The sequence below is a fragment of the Bombus pascuorum genome, chromosome 5 (genome assembly GCF_905332965.1).
Source record: "Bombus pascuorum chromosome 5, iyBomPasc1.1, whole genome shotgun sequence".
In the NCBI taxonomy this organism is placed as follows: domain Eukaryota; kingdom Metazoa; phylum Arthropoda; class Insecta; order Hymenoptera; family Apidae; genus Bombus; species Bombus pascuorum.
Window position 1 is genome coordinate 2,647,835 of NC_083492.1, and position 22,714 is coordinate 2,670,548.

General features: G+C 36.4%; 1 protein-coding gene across 2 annotated transcripts; it reads right to left on the minus strand.

Moving 5' to 3' along the window:
* Positions 1–525: 525 nt before the first annotated feature.
* LOC132907389 (ceramide glucosyltransferase) lies at positions 526–22,627 on the minus strand. 2 transcript variants are annotated; one of them, XM_060960449.1, is made up of 2 exons: positions 20,170–22,627; positions 526–15,754 (listed from the first exon to the last, which is right to left on the minus strand). In XM_060960449.1, the coding sequence occupies exons 1-2, from the start codon at positions 21,318–21,320 to the stop codon at positions 15,748–15,750; spliced, it is 1,158 nt and encodes a 385-aa protein (XP_060816432.1). In that variant the 5' UTR covers positions 21,321–22,627; the 3' UTR covers positions 526–15,747. The 2 variants fall into 2 exon arrangements, with proteins under 2 accessions (XP_060816432.1, XP_060816431.1); XM_060960448.1 differs by having other exon boundaries at positions 526–22,627.
* Between the last annotated feature and the right edge of the window lie 87 nt (positions 22,628–22,714).

Genomic DNA, 22,714 nt, shown 5'->3' on the forward strand with positions numbered 1-22,714 from the left:
TCTTTTAAGATTACCCGAATTGGAATAACTTGCTCAGACCGCAAAAAAGAAGACTATTCGTAAGTCGCGTATCGACCCCCGATCGGTAACAATTTATCATCTACGATAATGCAGGAAACGAGAAACGATATTGTCGCCAGATACGAATCATGGATTTCAAGTAATAATCCGCCCCTTTTATCCGATGTTTTTCACATCGAGTTCGCGTTTCTTTTTTCAAAAAAAGAATTAGCTCGGTATTGTGATAAATACTCGACACGGCAGGCTTCCGCATATGTGGAAGCAATGAAACGACAAAAGCACAAGGGTGGAGGGAACGCTTACCTGTCGGGTGTATACGCATGGAAAAGTGCATTTGGGTGTAGAAAGCGGAGATAAAGGAAGTGACGGTAAACCAGTCACATATACACAAACATGTGCACAAATGAGAAAAAGGGTAGAGTCTGAAGAGTACGGGTGCTGGTATCGTTTACATGCGGTGAGAACATGTTTTGCCCTATAAGACGAAGAGAAAACACAAGGTAGTGGTTTCCATTCAGGTACTTTAATAAACATGTACAGTTGAACGTATTCTGTTGAACGTATTATTATTATTTGACGATATATATATATATGTATATTATACATATATACATACGTAAATACATATGTATATACATATATATCATCTCTTGAACACGGGCGGACTCGTAGAGTTATTTTACAATGACCGAGAAACACAGTAAAATGATAAACAACTTCGAACCCGCCTAGTACACATTGGATTAAATTATTATAAACTATAATTGGCAATGTTTCGCGTTACACAAAAAAGTTACAGCAAGTAACAATTGTTCGTTTTTTCCTTGCTATCGTTCCATCTTCCTCTTTATATGTTTTTTCAAACTCATCCCTCCACAATTGACGTCTAAAAAAGTCGCGCGCGATTGTTGCAGCTTGTCAAAGATTTAGAAAAAGATAGCGATAGTTCGTCGAAACGCATCATTCAGTTTATTAATCTCTTCTTTGCCTGCATCTCTCTGTCACAGTATGATTCGTGCGGCAAAAATCGCGGAAAAATATTGTACAGAAGTGCGCAAAAAATGGTGCAGATTCGATCTCGGCGAACATTCGTGTTTTGGGAAAATAGGCACGCGTGAATTTCTTGTACGTAATTTCGGCGACGATCGAAACGAGTGAGAAAATTTGAAGATACGATTATATACGTAAATAAATGGCGCTAAGTAAAATTTCGCTAAAAATAATGTCGATGTTAAGAATAAAGCAAAGTTTAATAAATCTTAATTACGAATACGAAACTTGAAATGTTCTAACGATTATTAACAAAGATGATATTAACTCGCTGATATCCAGATAACATGAGTGTAGACCGTTGTAGAATACACGAACGTCCGCCTAATTCTTTTTTACACACAAATATCGCACGTACATACGTGTACATACACACGTATGCACCTCGAACACTACACTCATATTCACACCCACACAACCCCATTGATATATTCACGTTTCAGGCTCCACCAACGAACGGTAGATACATATATTGCTATCAAATATTACCTCAGGCTATCGATTTCGTCGACAGAGTTGTACAACGTTCGATTGTAGCGTTTCAACCACTTATTATTTGGCAGTAAAGAAATTAAGGAATTAATTTTGCGGAATTATACGCATCTAGAATGATAATGCAACGTTTCTCTTATCTAGGATTCGTTATTTACAAAGCTACGCAAAGAAGTTCGTTTGGAAATGAGGAGAGGATCAACTCGATCCTGAAACTTTGACCTTTAAATTTGGAAAGGAATATTTATAAATAAAAAAAAAAAAAAAAAAGGAAAAGCAAAGACAATTCCGTACACGGTTTCTGTTTGACAGGATGAAATCTTCGTGTGTATTTATGCGTATACGTATACCGGTGAACAAAAATTGCATATTTATTGATTTAGAGAAGCGTTAAAATTTATTAAGACAAGTAACGAGTGTTTTGTTTTTATCAGCAAACAAAATTTCTTACAATCTTTTTACCACCTCCTCGTTTGAACTGCCAGCTTTGCCTTTTTACAGTTCCACTTTGTTCACCGTGGTTACAGAATACGCGTTCTTACGTACTAATGTTTAGCGGTTGTCATGTTAGCCTTTATTCGCTACTTTGTTTTAACACATTCGTTACGAATACATTTCTCGAACCAGTTCGTTTAATTATTCAGAAGACGCATTTGTCTTTCGATTTGTACAGTAAGAAATTTTTGTAGCGTCGCGTTATTTCTACCATATTTGAAACTATCTTAAGCAATAAATCACACCGCGTATTCAGGTAGAGCGAATTATCATTGAAAGTGAACAATTACGGTAAGACTAATGTACGAACCACCAGTGACTCGTATATCGCAGCGAAAGTGTTAATTAACGTAACAGCGGAACGTTACCGCTGAAACAACCCTCCTACAACGTCACAGTCTTTCGCAACCGCATTTATGCATGCAGCGTTAGTAACGCGTAGCGTACCGCTTTACCGCCTCGTCGGAATTGGATGGAAAGAAAAATTCGAGCTGATTTGCCGAATTTTTACGCTTATTCGATTTATTTTAGCTCACAGTCACGCAGCATTTAGATAAGAACGATTATTATGGAGAAAGTCAAAGAATAAAATGAAAAAAGAAAAAAGGAAACTGATCGTGTTATGTTTTTGTTTGTTAAAACATTGCCGACTGTGATTGCGGATTGAAATTTTATAATTGTAATCAAAGAATCACCGAGCAAGGCATTTTATGTGTATACTCGTTCGTTTCAAAATTTTTATAAAATAATTATAAATATCGTATTTTGCTTTGGATTAAATTTAAAACCATACGTCTATACCAGAAGGAAGCAACGTGAGGCAAAATCGGGGAAATAAAAATGCCAGTGATCGTAATATACGTATGTATTTCAGAAAGAAGAGTTCTCTCTGGTCAGTCGACAATGTATTAAAAGTTTTAAGATATCACAGTATGAAAAGGAACTGAAAGTAGATTTTAATCCTCGACAATGAACACTTGTAGCGTAAAAATACCACAGATTATCAATGCATAGTAATTTTATCATATCTTTCTGTATACTGTGACAGGCAGCGTGTTCAACGATCGTATTTACTTGCTAATTTATTGACAGACGATTACACGATTGATCTTTCAATCGTATTCTAAATTTACTACTTACACATTATGTTTTAGATCTTTAATCAAAATGATCCTATATACGTAGTATCGAAGCCAATAACAGCGCAGTATATCCCGCGGATCACAGCTCAAAGTGTCGATGAATCATCGATTGCTGCCTCTCAAAGAATGTCGAATCGAACCAATATTCATGAGGCCTCCTTTTCCCCTCTCCAAGCGAAGGCGGTAAACTTGCGCAAATTGGATACTTATGGCGTTCTATGGTAGATGGCGCGAAGTGCACACGCACACACATGCGAATACAAATAAATGTAATCCGGTAAAACGATCGTACTTACGTTCTTCTAGAGTTTTCAATCTGTGAGATCCAAATAAGAATGTACGTACGAACTTGGATGAAGCGCACTGTGCAAAGATATCTTTTATTACGCTTAAAGAAGTTTTTCGACGTGAATGTTCAATGAAAATGGACGCCCACACGCGTAATAACGCGGTCTGAAATCCTCTTAACGCGGCTTATCGTCAGTGATGGTAATAGGATCAAATCGAACGGTTGCTGGATAATCCAAACGAGAGCGCGTGCGCGAAGAACTCTGAAAGGGAGACATTTGCCAAATCGGACAAATAATTAGGAATTGTATCGCTATTGCTACGTCACCGAATTCTCATTTCACGCGAACTGAAAATTCAATCGATCGTCCATTAACAATCGAATGAAAGTTACTATTCAAAATCAGAGATCGATCTATTCGCTGCAAATCTCTTTCGTTCCTTTCCTTTCTCTCCATTTGTTTCCAGTAAATATTGGATTAAAGAAACGAGAATTCGTACCTGATTTAGATTTGATTTGTGATATTTGATATTTCAACACGCCTATTATTTTATTTTATAGAACGCGTTCCCAATTTATTCGAATGGCCTTTGAAATTACTATCCCTGAATAATTGAACGTTCGAATCTGTGCTTTTAATACGTTCAACCATGGGAATGTTTTATTCGGAAATAAAGCGCGTCGGCTAGGTCAGGTCAGTGGTTGGTTTCATAGTCGGGAGTATATCCGTAATCGATTTTTTTTTTGCGGACTTTTCAAGGTTTTCCAAGGCTGGCGGGAATTCCGTGTGTGTCGAATTTCGTGTGATTGACTGTCGGACAATCAAGTCAAAGGCAAAAGTCACTTGCAGCGAGATGCGTTTGATGCATTCGAATTTAACAACCGGAACGGACGTACTCAATTACAAAACGAGATATAAATTGTTCGCAGATAAAGCGCATAGGCGTCGCACTCGCAGGTGAATCATTTCCTCTGAAACTTTCAAATCTTGGCCGGACACAGTGTCATTCAATTCCGGGTAAGATCCAAAACGGTTCACAGGAAAAAGATGACTTTTACAATGCGCGATAACACGACATCGTGAACGAATGACTAGTTAGACTAACGAGTTCGTACTTAAATAATGTACCAGGTGGCGCAAAAAAAAAGCGCTTTAAGTAAAAGCAACGGTAAGTCTTTGATGTCTTTATACACACACATACATATCTATATGTATAATATTCTTATAATATCATTAATCACACATATTATTAATAATTTTTCTCGTATTATTATTAATAATATCTGTATCGATACTATACATTAATAATTACATTATATACGTGTAGGATATCCGACGTGTATAAATGAAATACAATCAATTATATGGGCATATATGTATAAAGACTTTAAAAAGTAAAAATCACTCGAATCCGTTGGCATTAGCAGCATATGAATACAAGTTGCATTGCACCACCAGGTAAAAACAAATTGATCGATAAAACGTATGTCCGTCGACACAGCGACGTTTCGCGATGACATATATTACATAAGGCGCGGAAATCCTATTTAAGCAGATCACAGCTGCTTCCGCTTGGTCACATTTTGGATCTCCCTTACTCTTAAGTAGTATACCTTTCTTCCGCCATACACGCTTACGAACTACTGGTCGATTTTTCATTTTTCAGTTTTTTCCTCATTCTCTTTACAAAAAGTCGTTAATGAAGAAAATTCAATAGGACGCTTTATAACCCATCTGCCATCCGAGAAACGTTTCCAAGATGTGGAATTTTCGCGAAGGTACTATCATTCGAAACTGCATACATATATATTAGTTGTAAGTTTCGAAAATTTGTTTCGTCGAATCGATAAATTTGTGTTGTTTTCGACATTCTACGCGCTCCGAATTTTCTGTTCGAAGAATATCGTACAGCCAATTTGGTATAAATAAACACGAATACTCAATTTTTATATGCATTATATATGTACATATTAAATTCTTATAGAAAAGGATTGGATAGCAGCTGTGAATGATATGTGCGCGAAATAAAAATCTCAGCCAAGTCACAATCAAAAAGATAAAAATAATTTCGCTCTCATCATAGAGTTAAAAAAGTTGTAAAGGTTTCGTATCACTTTCACATTGACTGATAAGTATAACTGTTATTCGTTGGACAGAAATATCGATTCCGAACGAATTTCGAAAGTTCTGGATCCTCTGTATTTGTGCGGTCGTTACTGATCGTTTAATCTAGTCGTGTGATTAATTACGTAAAAATAGAAACGGAACGTAAAGAAGAGATACAATACAAAAACGTTAAAAATTTTCCCTACCTAATTAACGCCATATATTCAACGCCATGTGTACCTATATGCACGCGTATTTACACGATACTCATTATCAGATTGCTTATCTGAATTATAATAGTTGAAACTAGTTGGAAGAAGTGTGTAAATATATATCTATATTGGTCCAATATTTGGATTATGGATTAGAATGGAATACGAAGATAGAATGGATTTGAATATCGTGTGTTAGGTTAGGTAAAATAACGTAACGCGTGAGGCAGATTTATATATACCTATATACAAAAAGCTGAATAATTCGCAAACTAAATAAATAGAGCGCTTTAAGTCTAAATTATGCGTATGAATTATGCTTGAATTAAGTAGTTAGGTTAGATCTGAGTCAAAGCGTGTGTTTCCTTTTTCGACATCATTTAGGTCATATCTTCTCCGCATGCTCATCAACTTTCGTTCTTCTACCTTAAAAATTTACCGTAAAACCGCAGATATCACAGTAATAAACACGATACTTTCGATAACTTTCGCCGAAACAAATTTAATCCTATCGTTGAATATCAATTTATTTCTTCGATTTCGTTGCACTTCGTGGAATTCGATTCAGAAGTAATAAAAAAAATTCGTGCCAATGGAATTGTTAAAAAAAAGAAAGAGAAAAGCTAGTAAAGGATTGTTCATGATTGTCCCAATTTTCCAATGACAATAGAAATTAGTATTTCACTATTCATTGTGACACGCAGTCGAGAATAAGTTACATTCTTCCATCGTAATTCTCCCACTGTACAATGAAATAAGAAATACGAAGAAACGAGATATATATTTTTTATTTATGATATTAATTGTAGATGTGTATAATTTCATTTATTCGTGTTATTATCACTGCCCCACTTCTCCCCGATCTTTTAAGATTAATTTCTACAGAAAAATTACTAAATTGTACTTTTAATCAACCTGTGACTTTCAAGTTAAAGATCGCATATCGGCGATAATATATTCGTAAGATATCTAGTCACGATAATTAACTAACTTATTATATAAATCGATTGCATAAGCTGTCAATCACAAAATGAAGTGTGAGTACAGGAATGAAACTAAGTACTACATATTATGATGGTAGGTTACGATAAGTACATATTACGGACATTAATCACTCTTACACGATATTTAATGAGTCACCTGAAATCATATTTGAAATTAATATGAAATTCGTCGCGACGAAATCATAGTAGTGAAATTATCAAAAATTAGGTTGGCATTACTGCGGAATAGCATGGAATAGCGTGGAGTCGACACTCGAATAGCGTGGAATGGTCTTTCTTCGGTGAATGGAGATCAATGATAGCGAGTTCACTAACTTGGATCAGTATTGGATGTTTTCAAGTGCGGTGCATTTGGAGAACCTTGAGACCAGTGCAGCTTCCACTTTTCGAAGAATAAACCACAGACCTTGAAATCGATCGTGTGAAACGGTGCTGCGAAAACGTTCAAGAGCTTGGAACGTTGTCGGCGTTGTTGATTCGCGAATACCATAGAAATGGGGTTTTGCAAGAGCAGTTGGCATCACCCGGATACACAAAATAATGGGGAAATTCCAGTTTAGTTTACAACTGACTTCGAAATGACGCATTTAGAGCGTGGAAATACCTCGATTTAATTACCTCAACGAATCGTTATTTCCTTTGTTTTATATTGTGCTTGGATTTCACATTTTAACGTGCGTGTAATTAATCGTGGACTTGTGATGATTTTTTGAAGATATTTAGCGATATTTTTCTTTCAATTTTTCGACTTTCCCTTCAAATGTAAAATATTAACGCGGCATCGTACAAATAAATTCTGTCGAATCACAGATTATAACAAGCAAAAATTAGTCATCAGAACGGCACGACCAGATGCGACGGGGCGTTTTCGAGATATTCGTGTGCTATCCGAACGAGCCAACTTCATTCATTTGTATTGTTCTCGTCGTCTGGCGTGTTCCCCCGATGATTCATCCGGCACAATGTAAATCGAACGCTTGTTTCCTTCTATCGGACGCGTGTTTCGATTCTATCCATGGACAGAACGAGCATCGTCAGTTTCTATGTGCGACGATTCCTCCGAGAACCTTCGAGAGACTTAATGATCCGCGAAACCTTCAATGGAAGTTCCAAATGTCGACTTGTGTCAACATGTTTCGCATTCAAACCGCTCAGAGCAATTTTTACGTCGTTCACGTTAGCCGAACCTTCCTAGAGACTACATCTTCGTTAACGCGTTGACTGCCACGCGAATTTTATATATGTATTTTATCCTGGAACCCGAAATAAATTGAAATATATTATAAGGTTTCATTCTTGCAAAACATTATACTATATTTGCTCGCTTTTCCTCTGACAATGTTATCTAAATCATTAACATTATCGAAAATTTTTGTTTTTTAATCTTAATCATTCTAAAAGATTTAGTAAAGAAGAAAGATGAGTTAGCATTGTGGTAGTCAATGCCTTAACACACTTTTCTCGACAATTGACCTTTTGCCTGATGATTACTTTGATTTTCATACCCTTCGTTACCAATTGTTGAAGTGATCGTCACTTCTGAGAAAACTCTACATCTGGTCTTCGGTTTCTCATGCGCCTAAGGTCATCGGTAGCGCGTAGACAAAAGAATGCGTCGAGGAAAGACGATAAGCGGTACATGTGCGACGTTGGTTTCGGCAGTTGTTTTTAGTCTCAGGGTAACGTTGCTGGATCGGCTTACATAGTACCACATATTTTGTAATTTACTATTCACAATATATATACTTTCAATACCTTGCAGTTTGCCCACGCATTTCTTTAATTCCATCCACTGATTAACCTTAACACCAATAATGTTGAGATACTATTTCAAATAAAAATATTTTATGCTCTCTTTATCTGAAAATAATTTTTTTTACGAATGTTCGGCTATATACAACACGACGAACGATTAAGATCAACTAAACAACTAAATTTTAAATGAAAATTAATCTTCGATAATAGTCAAGAACAAGACAAAATGCAAAATAATTGCATTTCTGGTTCTCGATAATTAAGAGGCGACAATTCAGATATTCGTCAGATGCTTAATAATATCTGTACGACTACTTATTAGTCGAAACAATGAATTGCAATTGAGGACAAGATACTCAATTATATAGTGACACTAAACAAGACTCTTGATATGATTTGTATGTTGATATATATCCGGTAAATTGAAATGAATCGACATATGTCTCAGATATGAATCGTTGTTAAAAAATAATAAACCGGATTATTTTATTTCTTCAAAGATTTAACTACTAAATCTGGTTGAATAAAATTCCTTATTGCTTTTAAAACAGCGCCACGATAACAGGATTTCCTTTATTGTTATCGATAATATGATATGTCTTACAAATATTACTACAATTTGTGCATACGTATTTTTGCATGAATAAATTTAAAACATTGAAAGTTTAGAAACTAAAAATCGTCAACGAAGGAAATTGCAAAGCTTTCAGAATTCTTGTATATATGCAGATATTAGATAGATAGATATCAGCTGTTAAATTAAAAATTTCCATATATTCATTAACAAAAAGTAAAGCAAAATTAATAATAAGCAGAAGTATCATTAAGACATTAGCCAGTTAACTGCAGAATTTAGTTCTAGAAATCTCTTACTAGGTTAGGTCGTAGAGTGCGTAAATAAATACAAGCAACGACGTCTATACTCGTCAAATGCAGTTAACTGATTAAAAAATAATATTAATATGAATATTAATATGAAATGAACAATTCGTTATTTAACGTCTTAAATTAAAAAATTTCCTCGTATACTCTTGACTAGGCGGACAAAGTTTTAAGGAAAAATATAATTGATGACGTATCCAAGAATTATCTCTCCGTTAGTGCGTTTAACGATATAGAAAATTCAGCAAGTCACTTTATCTCTCGACGAACCAAAGAAAAAGAGAGAAATGAAATGTTTCACGCGTGAGTCATATCATGTTTATCACACAATTATTATGTACCGTGTTAATTTATCACTGGGTTGGACATGCTCGTTTAAGAGCTCTATTCTCTAATTCGTTCCAAAAAGTATAAAACTCTGTATCTCTACAAGAGAGATAACGATCGAAAATTTGACACAACATTCGTAGAATCGTATACAAATAAATAGATACGAGAAGAATAATCTGTAAAAGCTTGGATCGTTGTACACGCCCATGAATCGAATTTCCGACGTATCTTAACCATAACCTCTAAAATTTATAGAACGCGTATTTTCACTCACAGGAATTGGATATTGTTTGTTTTATTAACCCTCGAATTAACACTGTAAGTACGACATACACTTTGTGATATACCTTTGATGAAAACTCTTCGATATTTACGAAGCACTTTCAACAACCTCCGGGCAAGTTTCTAAAAGTTTTTTTATGCATATCAAAACGCACGTTCATAGTGTGGACAGAAAGGAATAAAGAAATTTTTTTGATTTAGTTATTTAATAGCGAGGAATCTGAAAGGAGAAACAGGAACATCGAGAATCGAACTTTATAAAGTAATAATAATCAAACTAACTAACTAATAACTACTACATATTAGACTAACAAAAATAGATAGCAAATATGATCCTATATTTCCCGATTTTTAGATATCAATTTTTCGTCATTCTACGAAATAAGTTTTCAATTTTATAAGGCTGCATCAAATTTTCATAAATAAAGAACATGTCATCGTTCGCTTTATATTGACCAATATCTGTAAATAAACGTTATTGCTATTTTTATATCCATTTTTATATACACTCCGTTTTGATTTTTTCACTCTATTTTTATGAAAAATATGATAAATACGATAAACATTGAGTTATATCAAAAAACATATATACTGGTGGTTATACGTTATCTGAAAGGTAACACTAAACGACAAAAAAGGAAAGCGATGAGTTAGGACAGAAAGCTGATTGATTTACCTTGGTTTTCGCAAACGACGATCGATCATTTTACCGGTGAAAAACGTGCTACTTTTCTGATGAGAAAAAAAGAAATCGGACCCACATAAGAGGAAGAAAGGAAATCATCACCTTTAAATTGAAATTATAATTTCCATAAAGAAGATGCGACAAATTATGCCGCGGCAAAAAAAGATTATGCTACAGATAGATCCTCGTAACAGTCGCCATTGTTGCTCCTTTTTCGTTAAATGCACTTTCGTAATGGCACTCGAGTCCAAGCGACCGTTGGTTCGTGGAAAAAGAGTGTTTTCGTTCGACTTTCCTTTCATCTTGCTAGAAAGGACATCAAAAAGATCTGCTCTCCACGTGGCCGTGTCGTTTCAACGAAAACGCAAATCTTGCGCAGCCCAGCAACCCTTTTTTCCTGAGGATGATACAATTTCTCGTGAACTTCAGGAAAATCCTACATATTCGTGTACCAAAAATTAGTCGTCGAAACATCGAATTACATAACCTGAAACCACGAAGCCATTTCTATAACCTAACCCCAACCTAACCCCAATCGAGATCTGACAATTTGAAAGAAAGTTAAGATAGAGAACGAGGTACGTGAAATCGTATTTTTTTCTTTTTTGAAGTACAGGGCAGTTGAAACACACATATAGATTGTAATCTATTTTATAAAGAAAGATCGCGTATTATCTGATTGCGTGAATTCAGGATAAATGCTGATTGGTGTGACGGATAAGACGATGGAATTCAGAGAACGCAATGTTAAGCATATAGAATCTTGAGAACTTAATTGTTTACTACACTACTGGAAACTTTATACAGTAATCAGTATCATATCGAAAGACACGCGATTGCGATGATTGTGAGTCCTACCCAATGGGATTTTCCTCAGTCTAATATGCGAAGCGAGCTGGGTCTCGCGAGACCTATTCTGGGCCTCATGAAGCCTACTTACAATCATATCCGTACAATCGTATCCGTTCCGACTTCGAAGTGAAATGGCGTTAGAAAATTTGTTTGTGAAACAAATTAACTGCCGTCGACAATACGAAATGAAGACGGGAGCGTGTTTCACTACTGTAAACATATATATGTATATGTACCGATTTTAATCTATAAATACGAATTACTGATAAACTGACAGTTATATAATAAACTACGGTTTAAATAAAAAATGAATGATTTCAAGAGGACCATAATCTGGTGTAATTAATTCTCTTATAGATGGGCGCATAAAGATCATACGAAGGTGACATACGTTCCCTTAAATGGAATCATATAATTTTTAATGCGCTATCTTGATATTCTTTATAGCAAATTATTAACTTATATATGTCGAAAAAACTCTAGCTTGACTGATAATTTAGTTTTTATCTTGTAAGACCTATCGTATAAAAGACGAGGAAACCAAATACAAAAGTAATAATTGCTTCGCGTCTTTCCTTGTCTTTCATACGACTAGTTCTACAAAATAAAGACTAAAATATCTGCTAAACTAATATATACATATATATTTTTATAACAGCGTAAAACACATGAATAATAATTTTTAGTCAAGATATAAAAATAGCCAAGGTCTCGTATGCATTAAAGAACTGGTCTACTGCATATTTATGGCAGGCAGAAATCAAGCGGAAGTCAGCCAGATCTTTTCATTCGTAAAGTGGGAATCATAAACTTTAATTTAAGCCCTATTACGACCTTGTACTCGATGACGTAGGAAACTAACGATAAAAAGTCAATTTGTTTATAGTTTGCCAGGAGATCGTAATGGGATGAAGTCTGGTAGACCAAGGTATTTTGGTAATACTAATTGAACTTAAATAAATTGGACATGGTTAAATTTCTTGTACTCCATGACGTAAATATTAAGCCATAAAAACGGACGGAAAGTTACTGCCTTTAATCATATAGCAGTAGGTTGCGTTCTGGTAGAGCAGATGCTTTTCGTTTATTTGTCAGTGAAATATTATCTGACCTCATGGCCACTTTTGGTCTTTCGTCTTCGATGGAATACAGTGAGGGTGAGACTGCTTTGTTTGTATCATTAGTCTTTACCGTCATTATATCATCCTTGTCCTCCTGACCTGATCTCAAGTATTCGAGAGTGTCGCACAGCAGAGCCATACGTTTCGCCCTCGTATCAGTGAGATAAAACGTTAATGTAACGACGAAATTATTTTATTTTATATATTTTCGTTAATAAAAATTTCATTAAAGTATTGGCGAGATTGTCCTGATTGAACTGAGACCAAAAAGCGATTCTATTATATTGGCAATTAGCTAATTCTTCGAGATCCTTTCCTTCTTTTACTTGGTATTGTTTGCTTTTCCATACACATATCTACTGTTATACTTAAACAGTTGCAAATGTTTCTCGCATAGAGATGATATTTCGTTGCTCGGAAGATGTCCATACTACTCTTATAAGTAGGTCTCATGAGCTCGCCTAGAACGATACTTGGAGACACGCTTCGGGGCAAATCTCATTGCGTAGGTAGGGCATACTTAAGAGTGCACTATACATCGCTGGGAACAATTACTAAGTAACTCGTGACTTGAAAATAAAATTAACGATTAGAAACATTTTACCGTACGTAGACATTAACAATGGTCCATCTCAGAGTACGTATCTCTTTGCGAAGTTTAAAACTTTATCTTAAAGTCATAGTTCATAATAAACTTCCAATAGAAGTACAGGGTTACATCAGCGACTTAAATGGCTGAAAATGATGGATGGTGTTATTTGGCAATTAAAAAGAATTGGACGAACTTCTGGGATGAAAGGAATCCTCGAAAATCTTGAAACACCTGATTCGAATGGCACGTTAAAATAAAGCGACGTTGAGCAAAAGACGCTCTATTTCAAGCGATTTTGTGTCTAACGTTATGTACAGTCAATGCGAGGTTTACCCGTGAGACTGCCTCTTGTCGCAACATAGAGTACGCGACGGAACTATGCGAAGTGAAGCGAGCAACGGTTAGGCTTTCGACAAAGTCGTCTCAGTCCATTTCGTGAATATACGTATCCAAACGCAGGAGCTGCGAGGCACCTTTGATCTCGCCAAGAACCCAGCAGACGTTGGTTCGTCCCGAGACAGCCTCACGAGTCAGTCTCGCACTGCCTATACATAGAGACAGCAGCGGTTTCATTTTTATTGATTGTGTGGTTTTAATCTTATCAGCACATTGGAATATAGATTACGTGTCTTGGAAAAAGTAGAAATCAAAAAGCTATGTTAGCCTAACGTAATTGTTTCGATAATACTTTACGTAAAGCTACGAGAATTTCCTATCGAACTATCCTATAAGTAAACAAGGGTGTATTCTTTAAATATGGTTGTATCTTTTACCAAATAAATTTTATCAGGATTATATGTATTAAGAGGTTTCTATTTGAAAGATAATAAAAAAAAATATAAAACAAACATCGTTGTACATGATGTACGTGATGCGCTGTAACCGCAATCGTGAGTCGCTAGAAACAATAATTTTGAATTACCAAATTCCTAAAACCGTTTTGACGTCATTACATTATGAAGAATATTCAAAATTCTCTGGATACCCTTGATGATAATTCGATCTAATCATTAACACAGAGGTCCCTTCCGTGTTAAGCTACTGCATCTTTTTTTGGTTAAGAAAAGCGATATCACTTCTTACGTTTTTTCTGATAAAATATATCGACGTGGATTCAACTAAATTTTAATCGCATTCAAAGTTCATTTCTAAGCAAAACAAGTTTTGAAAGATTCCTGTCGCGAGACTGCCTCCAATGTCGTTCCAGTTTCTTCATTCATTCAAACTGGGCGAAAACTTCTTTTTCACATTTTTAGTTCCTCCCTTGTCTTTCCTGCTTTTTCCTAATTCTACACATAGAACATATCAATTTTATAGATTGAAGATGATTACGTGCGATATTGAAGACTTTAAACCCTGATAAATGGAAACATCGCCGAGTAAGGTGGAATAATCGTTTGACTTTCGATAAATCACGATAAGATAGAGGACAGCTAATATTCCATGTTGCATCGACATAAAAAAGAGTATGCTCGTGGCAATTCGTGGAAAAAGTCTAACCAACACGATTGACCTCTAGTTCTTCGCACGTAAACAGTGTTCGATTTTAATACGAGTTATCGATTTCAGCAAAATCGCAAAAAATATCGCTATTTTCTTTTGCGAGATCGTCGAGTAAAAGAACTATCGAACGAAGACGAAAGGAAACGAAACATCGACGACAGAAAAGTTACGAAGTAAGAATTCATTGTTTAAATAAAAGCAGTTACTGTTCGTTAATCAGAATCGTGTTTGGCCAAAGCAAGTTCCATCGAATGTTTTCCAATTGACGGATATAATCCGTTTTATATTATATGATAGCGATTATTGGAACGAGTTCAACAAATCTACGAAATACGTAATGGAATTAAAAGTACCCGAAATACAAAAATAAAGTAAATAATTTAGAGATCTATTAACAATGTATTTATTTGCTACGACAATGAAATTCTATCGTTATAGAAATTAAAAAATTATAATTATCGATTTAGAAACATTTGTAAACTCGTCATTATTTCACTTAGGAGAAAAATGCTGAAAACTAACGGCCTATAGCAAATAAGAAATTAGGATATAAACCTTGAATATAAATCGAATATAAACACGATCAATGACCTTCAATTACAAACTATTACGATTGAAAAATCACAATAGCTCCCAACCATTCGAAATCGTACGGTTACAATTGCTATTAATTAAACGCACGCACACTATTTCGTTGAAGCTTGACGAGGCAAGGGTTAAACAGTTATTGGTTGTGTAGTGAAACGGGTACGATATAAATATCACAATTAATTGACCACTTCACTGATGAAAGTGTCAGGGTTCAAAAGCCTTAAATTCACTTTTGTCGTTAAGCACCGCAGCACCGCTCGTTGTGTAGAAAACTTGCTAAAACAGCGCTTCCCATCGAGCCAGATAACAGCCAGATAACACGGATCTATCTTTTTTCTATATTTATATTCTGAAAAATTAACGACAGCAATTAGCCTTTTAGATAACTCGGTCACCGAAATAAATTAAAAACATCAAAAATCGGAAAAGCAAAAGTAGGAATTAAAAAATTGATTTCTAGAACGTTTTTTGACTTTTATATCATTTCGACTCTTTGCCTCTATGTTCGTTATTTATTCGATAATAAATTGATAGTATTTGACATTAGGAGCGAATTTACCTACGTCGTTGCTCCTCTCGGATGTATAGCACGCACCGAAAACCCGGACAAAACTCGATTTCAAAAATTTTGTATAAAGAAAAAGATTTTGCTATACCAGATAGTTGTAACTGAAAGTTATGAACATGTTTCTGTCCTAGTCATGTGCATCTGTTTATCTCTACTAATTCCACTTGCTAAACACAGAGTATAGATGACCCTGCCCGATAGATTTTTTTTCATTGTTACTCGGTGACGTGCTCGCGGAACACAGGAAAATCTTCATAACAGTGGACCTTGGCGTAATGATGTTGTCGTGCGTTCTCTAATCAAGCGGTATAGTTTTAGATATAGATTGCGCTGCACGAGTAATTAAAACGCGCGGAACAATAGAAGAGTATAATTAACATTGATTACAAACATATTTAGTTTGTACTAATTGGTTCGCAAGACAGAGAACAAAGAGTCGATAGTTTCATTCGAAACGTTATAAGGATGGCGACCGTCACACACGTAAGAACACACACACACACGAGATGAATATGGAATGTAGAAAAAGCAAGGAACACTCTTATTTGAAAGGATAATATGTAACATGTACAATTGTCGAAGCTTCCACAGCGAATTACACTCAAGACTAGATTCGACAAACCCTATTAACCTTTCTGATCTTAACTAATCGACGAAATCGATCGAACGCGTGCCATATAAGAACATACACGAACGTTATGTTAACCAGTGTTTAGTTCTACGACGCCATCCTAGATGCGAGGATAGCTAGCGTCATCTCACTTATTGTTAGGATTGCAAGCACGAGAAACGTATGGCTTTGTACCGGCAGGGATAAGAATCGATATTAAGTATTTTGAATCTACTAAATAAAAGTATCGCATTAGGTCATCCAGTAAATCGTCCGTATCTTGTTTATGCGATATATTTATAGAATTCTTTTTCCTATGCTTTACAAGATAGTGTCGTCGTCAATCTACAAAATGCATCCGAAGCAATTAGAAGGGATATGTTTTATTTTAAAAAAAGCGAGAGACACCGAGTATCAACGCAATTCATTTTCGGCATTGTATGCCGTATTCATTTTAAAGAGGCAATATACTTAAACATGCCGCTGACAATATTCGTAACGTGTATGGAGAACGTGTTTAAGCATAAGAGAATATCGAAGGTGAATTTTCGACCTCCCCATAAAACAAAATCCGATCTACCAGCAAGAATAAACGTAAGGGAGTATTGTTATTATTTACAAGTACTGGCACTTCATCAATTTCGATGATTTTTAAATATGTTGTAGAAATCAACATTTTTAACAACGTTTTCCTAAACATATAATCCTCGGCTGACCTTAGTTTCCGAGATATTCGCAAAAGGCTGCCGGTACAACTACAGTGAATTCTGCCTGTATTGTGCATCCGTGACAACGTATGCGCTGGTATTGGTTACCGACTGTCTCATTGTGGCCGAATAAAATAGCACCTGGCCCAAAACTAATTCTTATCGTTTATTTATAGTATATATAGATTCAGTTAAGCATCATTTTATCAATGTTAACATATAAGCTATCACGGACGCACGATTATAGGCAGATTTCACTGGTACCGACACAATTAAGGTTGTGCGAAGGTTATATATGTAAAAAAAAGTTGTTGAAAATGTTAATTTGTACAACATATTCAAAAATCATCGAAATCGGTGAAGTTACAGTACTTGAAAATAATTACCAACGTAAATATTATTATTATACGCTTAAAGTTAGCGTCAAGAAGCGACACAACTTTTGGGATGCCTCATTCGATAATCTACAAACTACACGAATGTTTTTCTCTTTATATAATAACGTTCGATCGATCTAACTATAATCTAAATCATTATCGTGGTTGGCGATAATTTTGAGCATTAAACAAGGGATTACATTTTGTAGGAAACTTTCAAAGAAAAATTAATCACGAAAGATGCATCGTGCAGATGCCCTTAATTAGTCTTAATAAGCAATTAAGTGAGACAAGTACCGCGTAGAAAACATTAGTTTTTTCGCAGAAAAATACAATTAAGCGACATGGTGCGATTTCTTTTTTCTCGACCTTGCGAGAAGCAAACAAGTATTTAGATTTAGATAAATCCGAATTTATTTCGAATACTTGATGATCTTCTTAATACTTATTAATACTTGTTAATCTTCTTATTTAGGGGGGGGGGAGATATCGTAATTAAGCGTCCGACATCTTTTGTTCGAAATATAAACGTGTTTCGATAATAGCACGGACAGATGAAATTGAATTCAAACTTTACTAGAAGAAAGAAATATGCATCAATAGAAAGTAACATCGTCAGTACGTTGAACGTTACGTAACACAATCAATTTGTTTCGATTACTCGACGCGAAGATACTTGTATTCACGGGTAAGATTTTTACAATAACAATTAGTTCTAATTGAAAATATGCATGTACGTATACGCGTTGCGTATTAAACGAATAAAACGAAAAAAGGTACATATCAAATAAATAAATATTTATATAATTGTATTTCTTCCATTCTATCGATTTATCGAAATTTTGTTAGAATCATTATCTTGCGTAATAAAACAAGTAATTCAACAAAAAATTATAATCTTAAAAAAAAAATCTTAAAAGAAAAGAAGGGGAAAGAATATAAGATACGATTAAGCACTGTGATACCTAAAAATGTGCTTCTTTGTTATGTAAAATTACTACATATGCACCGTCTATAATGCGTTAAATTAATCGTTTCTGCTAACACGTATGTATATTTTTATTTGATTCTACTTCTTCCCAGTTTATCGACACGGAGACATCGAAAAGAAACACTATAGTACTAGGAGCGAATATTATTATCATCAAACCCGTAAACATTTTTTTTTCCATAATCGAACGTGCTTGTGCTTCGTTTAATCATATAATCCTTTGTTAAATACTTTTTAATATTAAAAATAAATATTTACTTAAAAATCAAAACAACGTTAACCTTACCAATTAGTTACTGCAACACGCGAAAGATATTTCGACAATAAATCACCAACTACGTCGATAAGATGTTAAATTGATCGCGAAGCCAGCGCAACCATGGCTTTTTACAGGAATCGTTTTCTTAAAACGTATGAATACTTTCGCACCGAATATACTACAATAACGACTTAAGGTAACCTCGTTCCGGACGAGGATTTAAAAAAAAAAAAAAAAAAAAAAAAAAAAAGAAAAAGAAAAAGAAAAAAAAAGAAAAAGAGAAAGAAGAAAAAGCTACATATACGTCGATTATTTACTACGTGTTTCTCTTTCTAACATAATCTATCATAGATGCTTTTTTTTTACATTACTTTTCTTCTTTTTTCTGTAAACATTGCACGTGAAATGAGCATACCAATGAGCTAACGGAGATGATATGCTAAATAATTGAAAAATGATGGCACACGTGCATATACATGCATGTCGCGATTATTGTTTTACATAAGCGAATCATACGTATATACGCGTACATGTACACACGACGCGTAGACACCCCTATTTAGTAAATATCGTGTATATACGGCGTATATTTTTTCCACGGTATAACGCAATTCAAGTATAATAAGAACTACATGCGTAATAGTATGATATATCGGATATTACAAAATATCCACGCTTCTAGCTCAATGTGTGCATATTAATCCCTACGTGTATATCGGATGTACCAGTTTTTTCGGGCTAAATATTTTCAGGATGTTTTATGGGTATAAATAAGGAAAAGACTTTGTGTAAACGTATAATGATTTTCTAATATAATTGTTCAAAGCTTTATTAAAAAGTTATAACAAAAGAGAAATACGAAGAGAACGATGGTTAGGCCTCCGACGATATCGCCCTAAACTTTTATATCTAGGTAACTTTGAAAAAAGAGTTATGTACATACAACGAGCAAATAATATAGTGAAAATGAACTTTGCATTGTATATCGATAGCGAATCTATTTTCATCTTATAGCATAGTAATCGTAAGATTGGTATCATTCTCTTTGTATTTACCTATGGTCATAGAATATCCTGACAAGATTTGGTCGGAGAAAACTGGAATACCCTGCAAACGTATCAAAGAAAGAAGAAGAAATAGAAATAAAGGAAAGAAACGAAAAAAAGAAAGGAGGAAAAAGTAAAACCGCTGGTTTCATAGTGCAATTTAATATTTGACTTTTGCCTTAACCTCTTCCGCGACTCCACCCCACCTGAGTTTGTAGACACGCGACCGCCACTGTATCAGAGGATCTAGAACTGCCTGAAGGAAAAGATAAGGCCTTGTGATCTCGCTGAGTAACCATCCGCATACGAATTCTAACTTGTTGAACGGCAACGGACCGTTCTGGACGACGCTCAATAGCGTCCAGTCGAACATGAACCACAATAGTATGTGTACCAAATAGAAAACAAGGGAGTCCCACTCGAAAAGTACGTTGGCCGCCCAGGAAGCACAGGCACCTAACACTAAACACTCGCTAAGCGGTTCGAGAACGATCGTGGTAGGCAACATAGCCACCCTGAGCTTCGCCCACCTCCGTAATCTCGCCTGGAACGAATGCAGCTCGCAGTGACCGCTATTCTGCAACGCCGGCTGCGAGGACACAGTAATTCGCCAACCACGGTCGGTCAGTGACTTTGCGTAGAAAAAATCTTCGGCTAAATACACACCGAACGTCTTTAAACCGCCGACCTCATCGAGGGGCGCTTTTCTCAGCAACGCTGACATCCCTGTGTGACAATTGATCCTAAGTAAATCAGCGGCTAGGTACATACGCGACTGTACAGTACCGAAGAAGATTTTCTCGTATGCCGCGGCGAAACCTTCGCGATCACAGGTAAACGGCATCTGATGCACTAACGCGACATTGTCGGTCATGTAATTAACCATGTCTAACAGCGTGTCCTCCTTCATCTTGATACCACTGTCACTAATCAGTACATACTCGTGTTTAGCCGCCTCGTACGCTGGTTGCATATTGTTGATCTTTGGATTCACGCCCACGTTGCAACCGCCGATGAAAAGTCTCGCATCCACTTCTGGATACTTTTCGATCAGTTTACGTACTAACATCAACACCGGATCCGAGTCGTCTTCCACGCAGAACAGTAACTCGTAACGGGGATATTGCATCGTAAAGAATGTCTCTAAATTGCTGAACAGATTCGGATCAACGCCCATCAGGGGCTTTATGATCGACACACCGGGTAAGGGCGTTTCGTAGGTTGGTACTTGAGTGACTTTACGGTGCAGCTTCCAGTGACCGGCTATCAGTGCCAGTACATGAACGATCCACATTACCGACCAGAATATCATGAAAAATATAGCGAAGCCGTACAAGGTATATATCATGGAGTTCATCTTCGAATAAAGATCCTTGATACTCGGAGGCCTAACCTCCGGATAGGGGAAGGTCTCCTGACTCACCTCACCACTTTGTCTTTTTTCTCTCTCTCCCCCCCTCTTTCTCTCTAACTGTCTGTCTCTTTCTCTTGTTTCCTCCGTGATTATTCGATTCTTTCGTACCTATCGATCCGAGCGACGATCTCAAAGCCCGCCATCCTTCGTGGATATCTAATAAACGGTATCCGCGGCATCCTTGACGAGGTTCTCGCCGTGCCGCGATCACGGATACCGAGTGTGCGGAAAAATCGCGCGGGCCATCGATGATGTGTTTTCGGCAATTCCCACGGTGTAACACCGTTTTCACGGCGATCACAACGACGACGACGACGACGAAGACGTGGCCACCCCTTCCAACACATTCACGTACTAGGTTCCCCCCCGCGCGATTTATAGGGTAGGTATAGGATAGCTACGTAGCCGCGTCTACGGCTACGAGCACTCCAAAACGCCGGCACGCTGTGCCAACGAAGGTATACCAACCGAACGTACTCCTCTCTCTCCCTCTCTCTTTCTCTTTTTCTTCCACCTTCCACCGGAACAACGATAGGAAGATCGCCCTGCTATTCACAGTTATTGACACCAAAGCACCCTCTTTGTCACTACGTACTACCAGCGATCCTCCCCAATTTTCACCGATACATTGAATTTCCTCGTTCTTTACACACACCCATATGTAGTTTTGACGACACAACACGAGCAAACACGACCCTCGAACGATGCGTCCACCTTTTATTCCCCGGATCTATTTCGTATTGGTTAGCAGAGTAAATTTTTCTATTGCCTCTTACCTCATTTTACTCCGCGCAGAACGCTTTTCAATAATTAATAACTTTCGATGACGTTGTTTAACTATATGCGCGTTCAGCAACAAGAGTTCACCGATCCTTTCAATGCAACATGTGTAACGTCAAGATAGTACGTTCCGTTTGTGTTCATGGACGACTGGTCCCTTTCATAACGATGCGCCTACACGGCTTTGCCCCGTTCTGCTTCGACCGCAACTACGCCACTGCCAACGCGTACCGATGCATGTCATGTCGATAACCAAATTTCTGTTGCTCGATTCCAGCTGATTATGAGTAGAATAAGAAGGCGATAGAGGAAAAACAGAGATGAAACAGCGGTTTGAACGACACGTCTTACGTACAAACGACGCACCGCCTAAAGTCGACGGGATAACTGGCTGCATGTGACGGCGACAGCCGGCAACTCAACCGCTTGTTCGTTACTAAGTTCACAACATACTTTACCTTGACGACCTTACAATCAACTGACGTGCTCCACGCGTAACTTACCACTTTTATGATAATCTGTTAATCGTTATCGTGCCATTATCGCACGATTTCAAT

Excerpts from the sequence above, each read along its gene's own strand:
- LOC132907389 (XM_060960448.1), bottom strand. The coding sequence starts at position 21,320 with ATGAACTCCATGATATATACCTTGTACGGCTTCGCTATATTTTTCATG.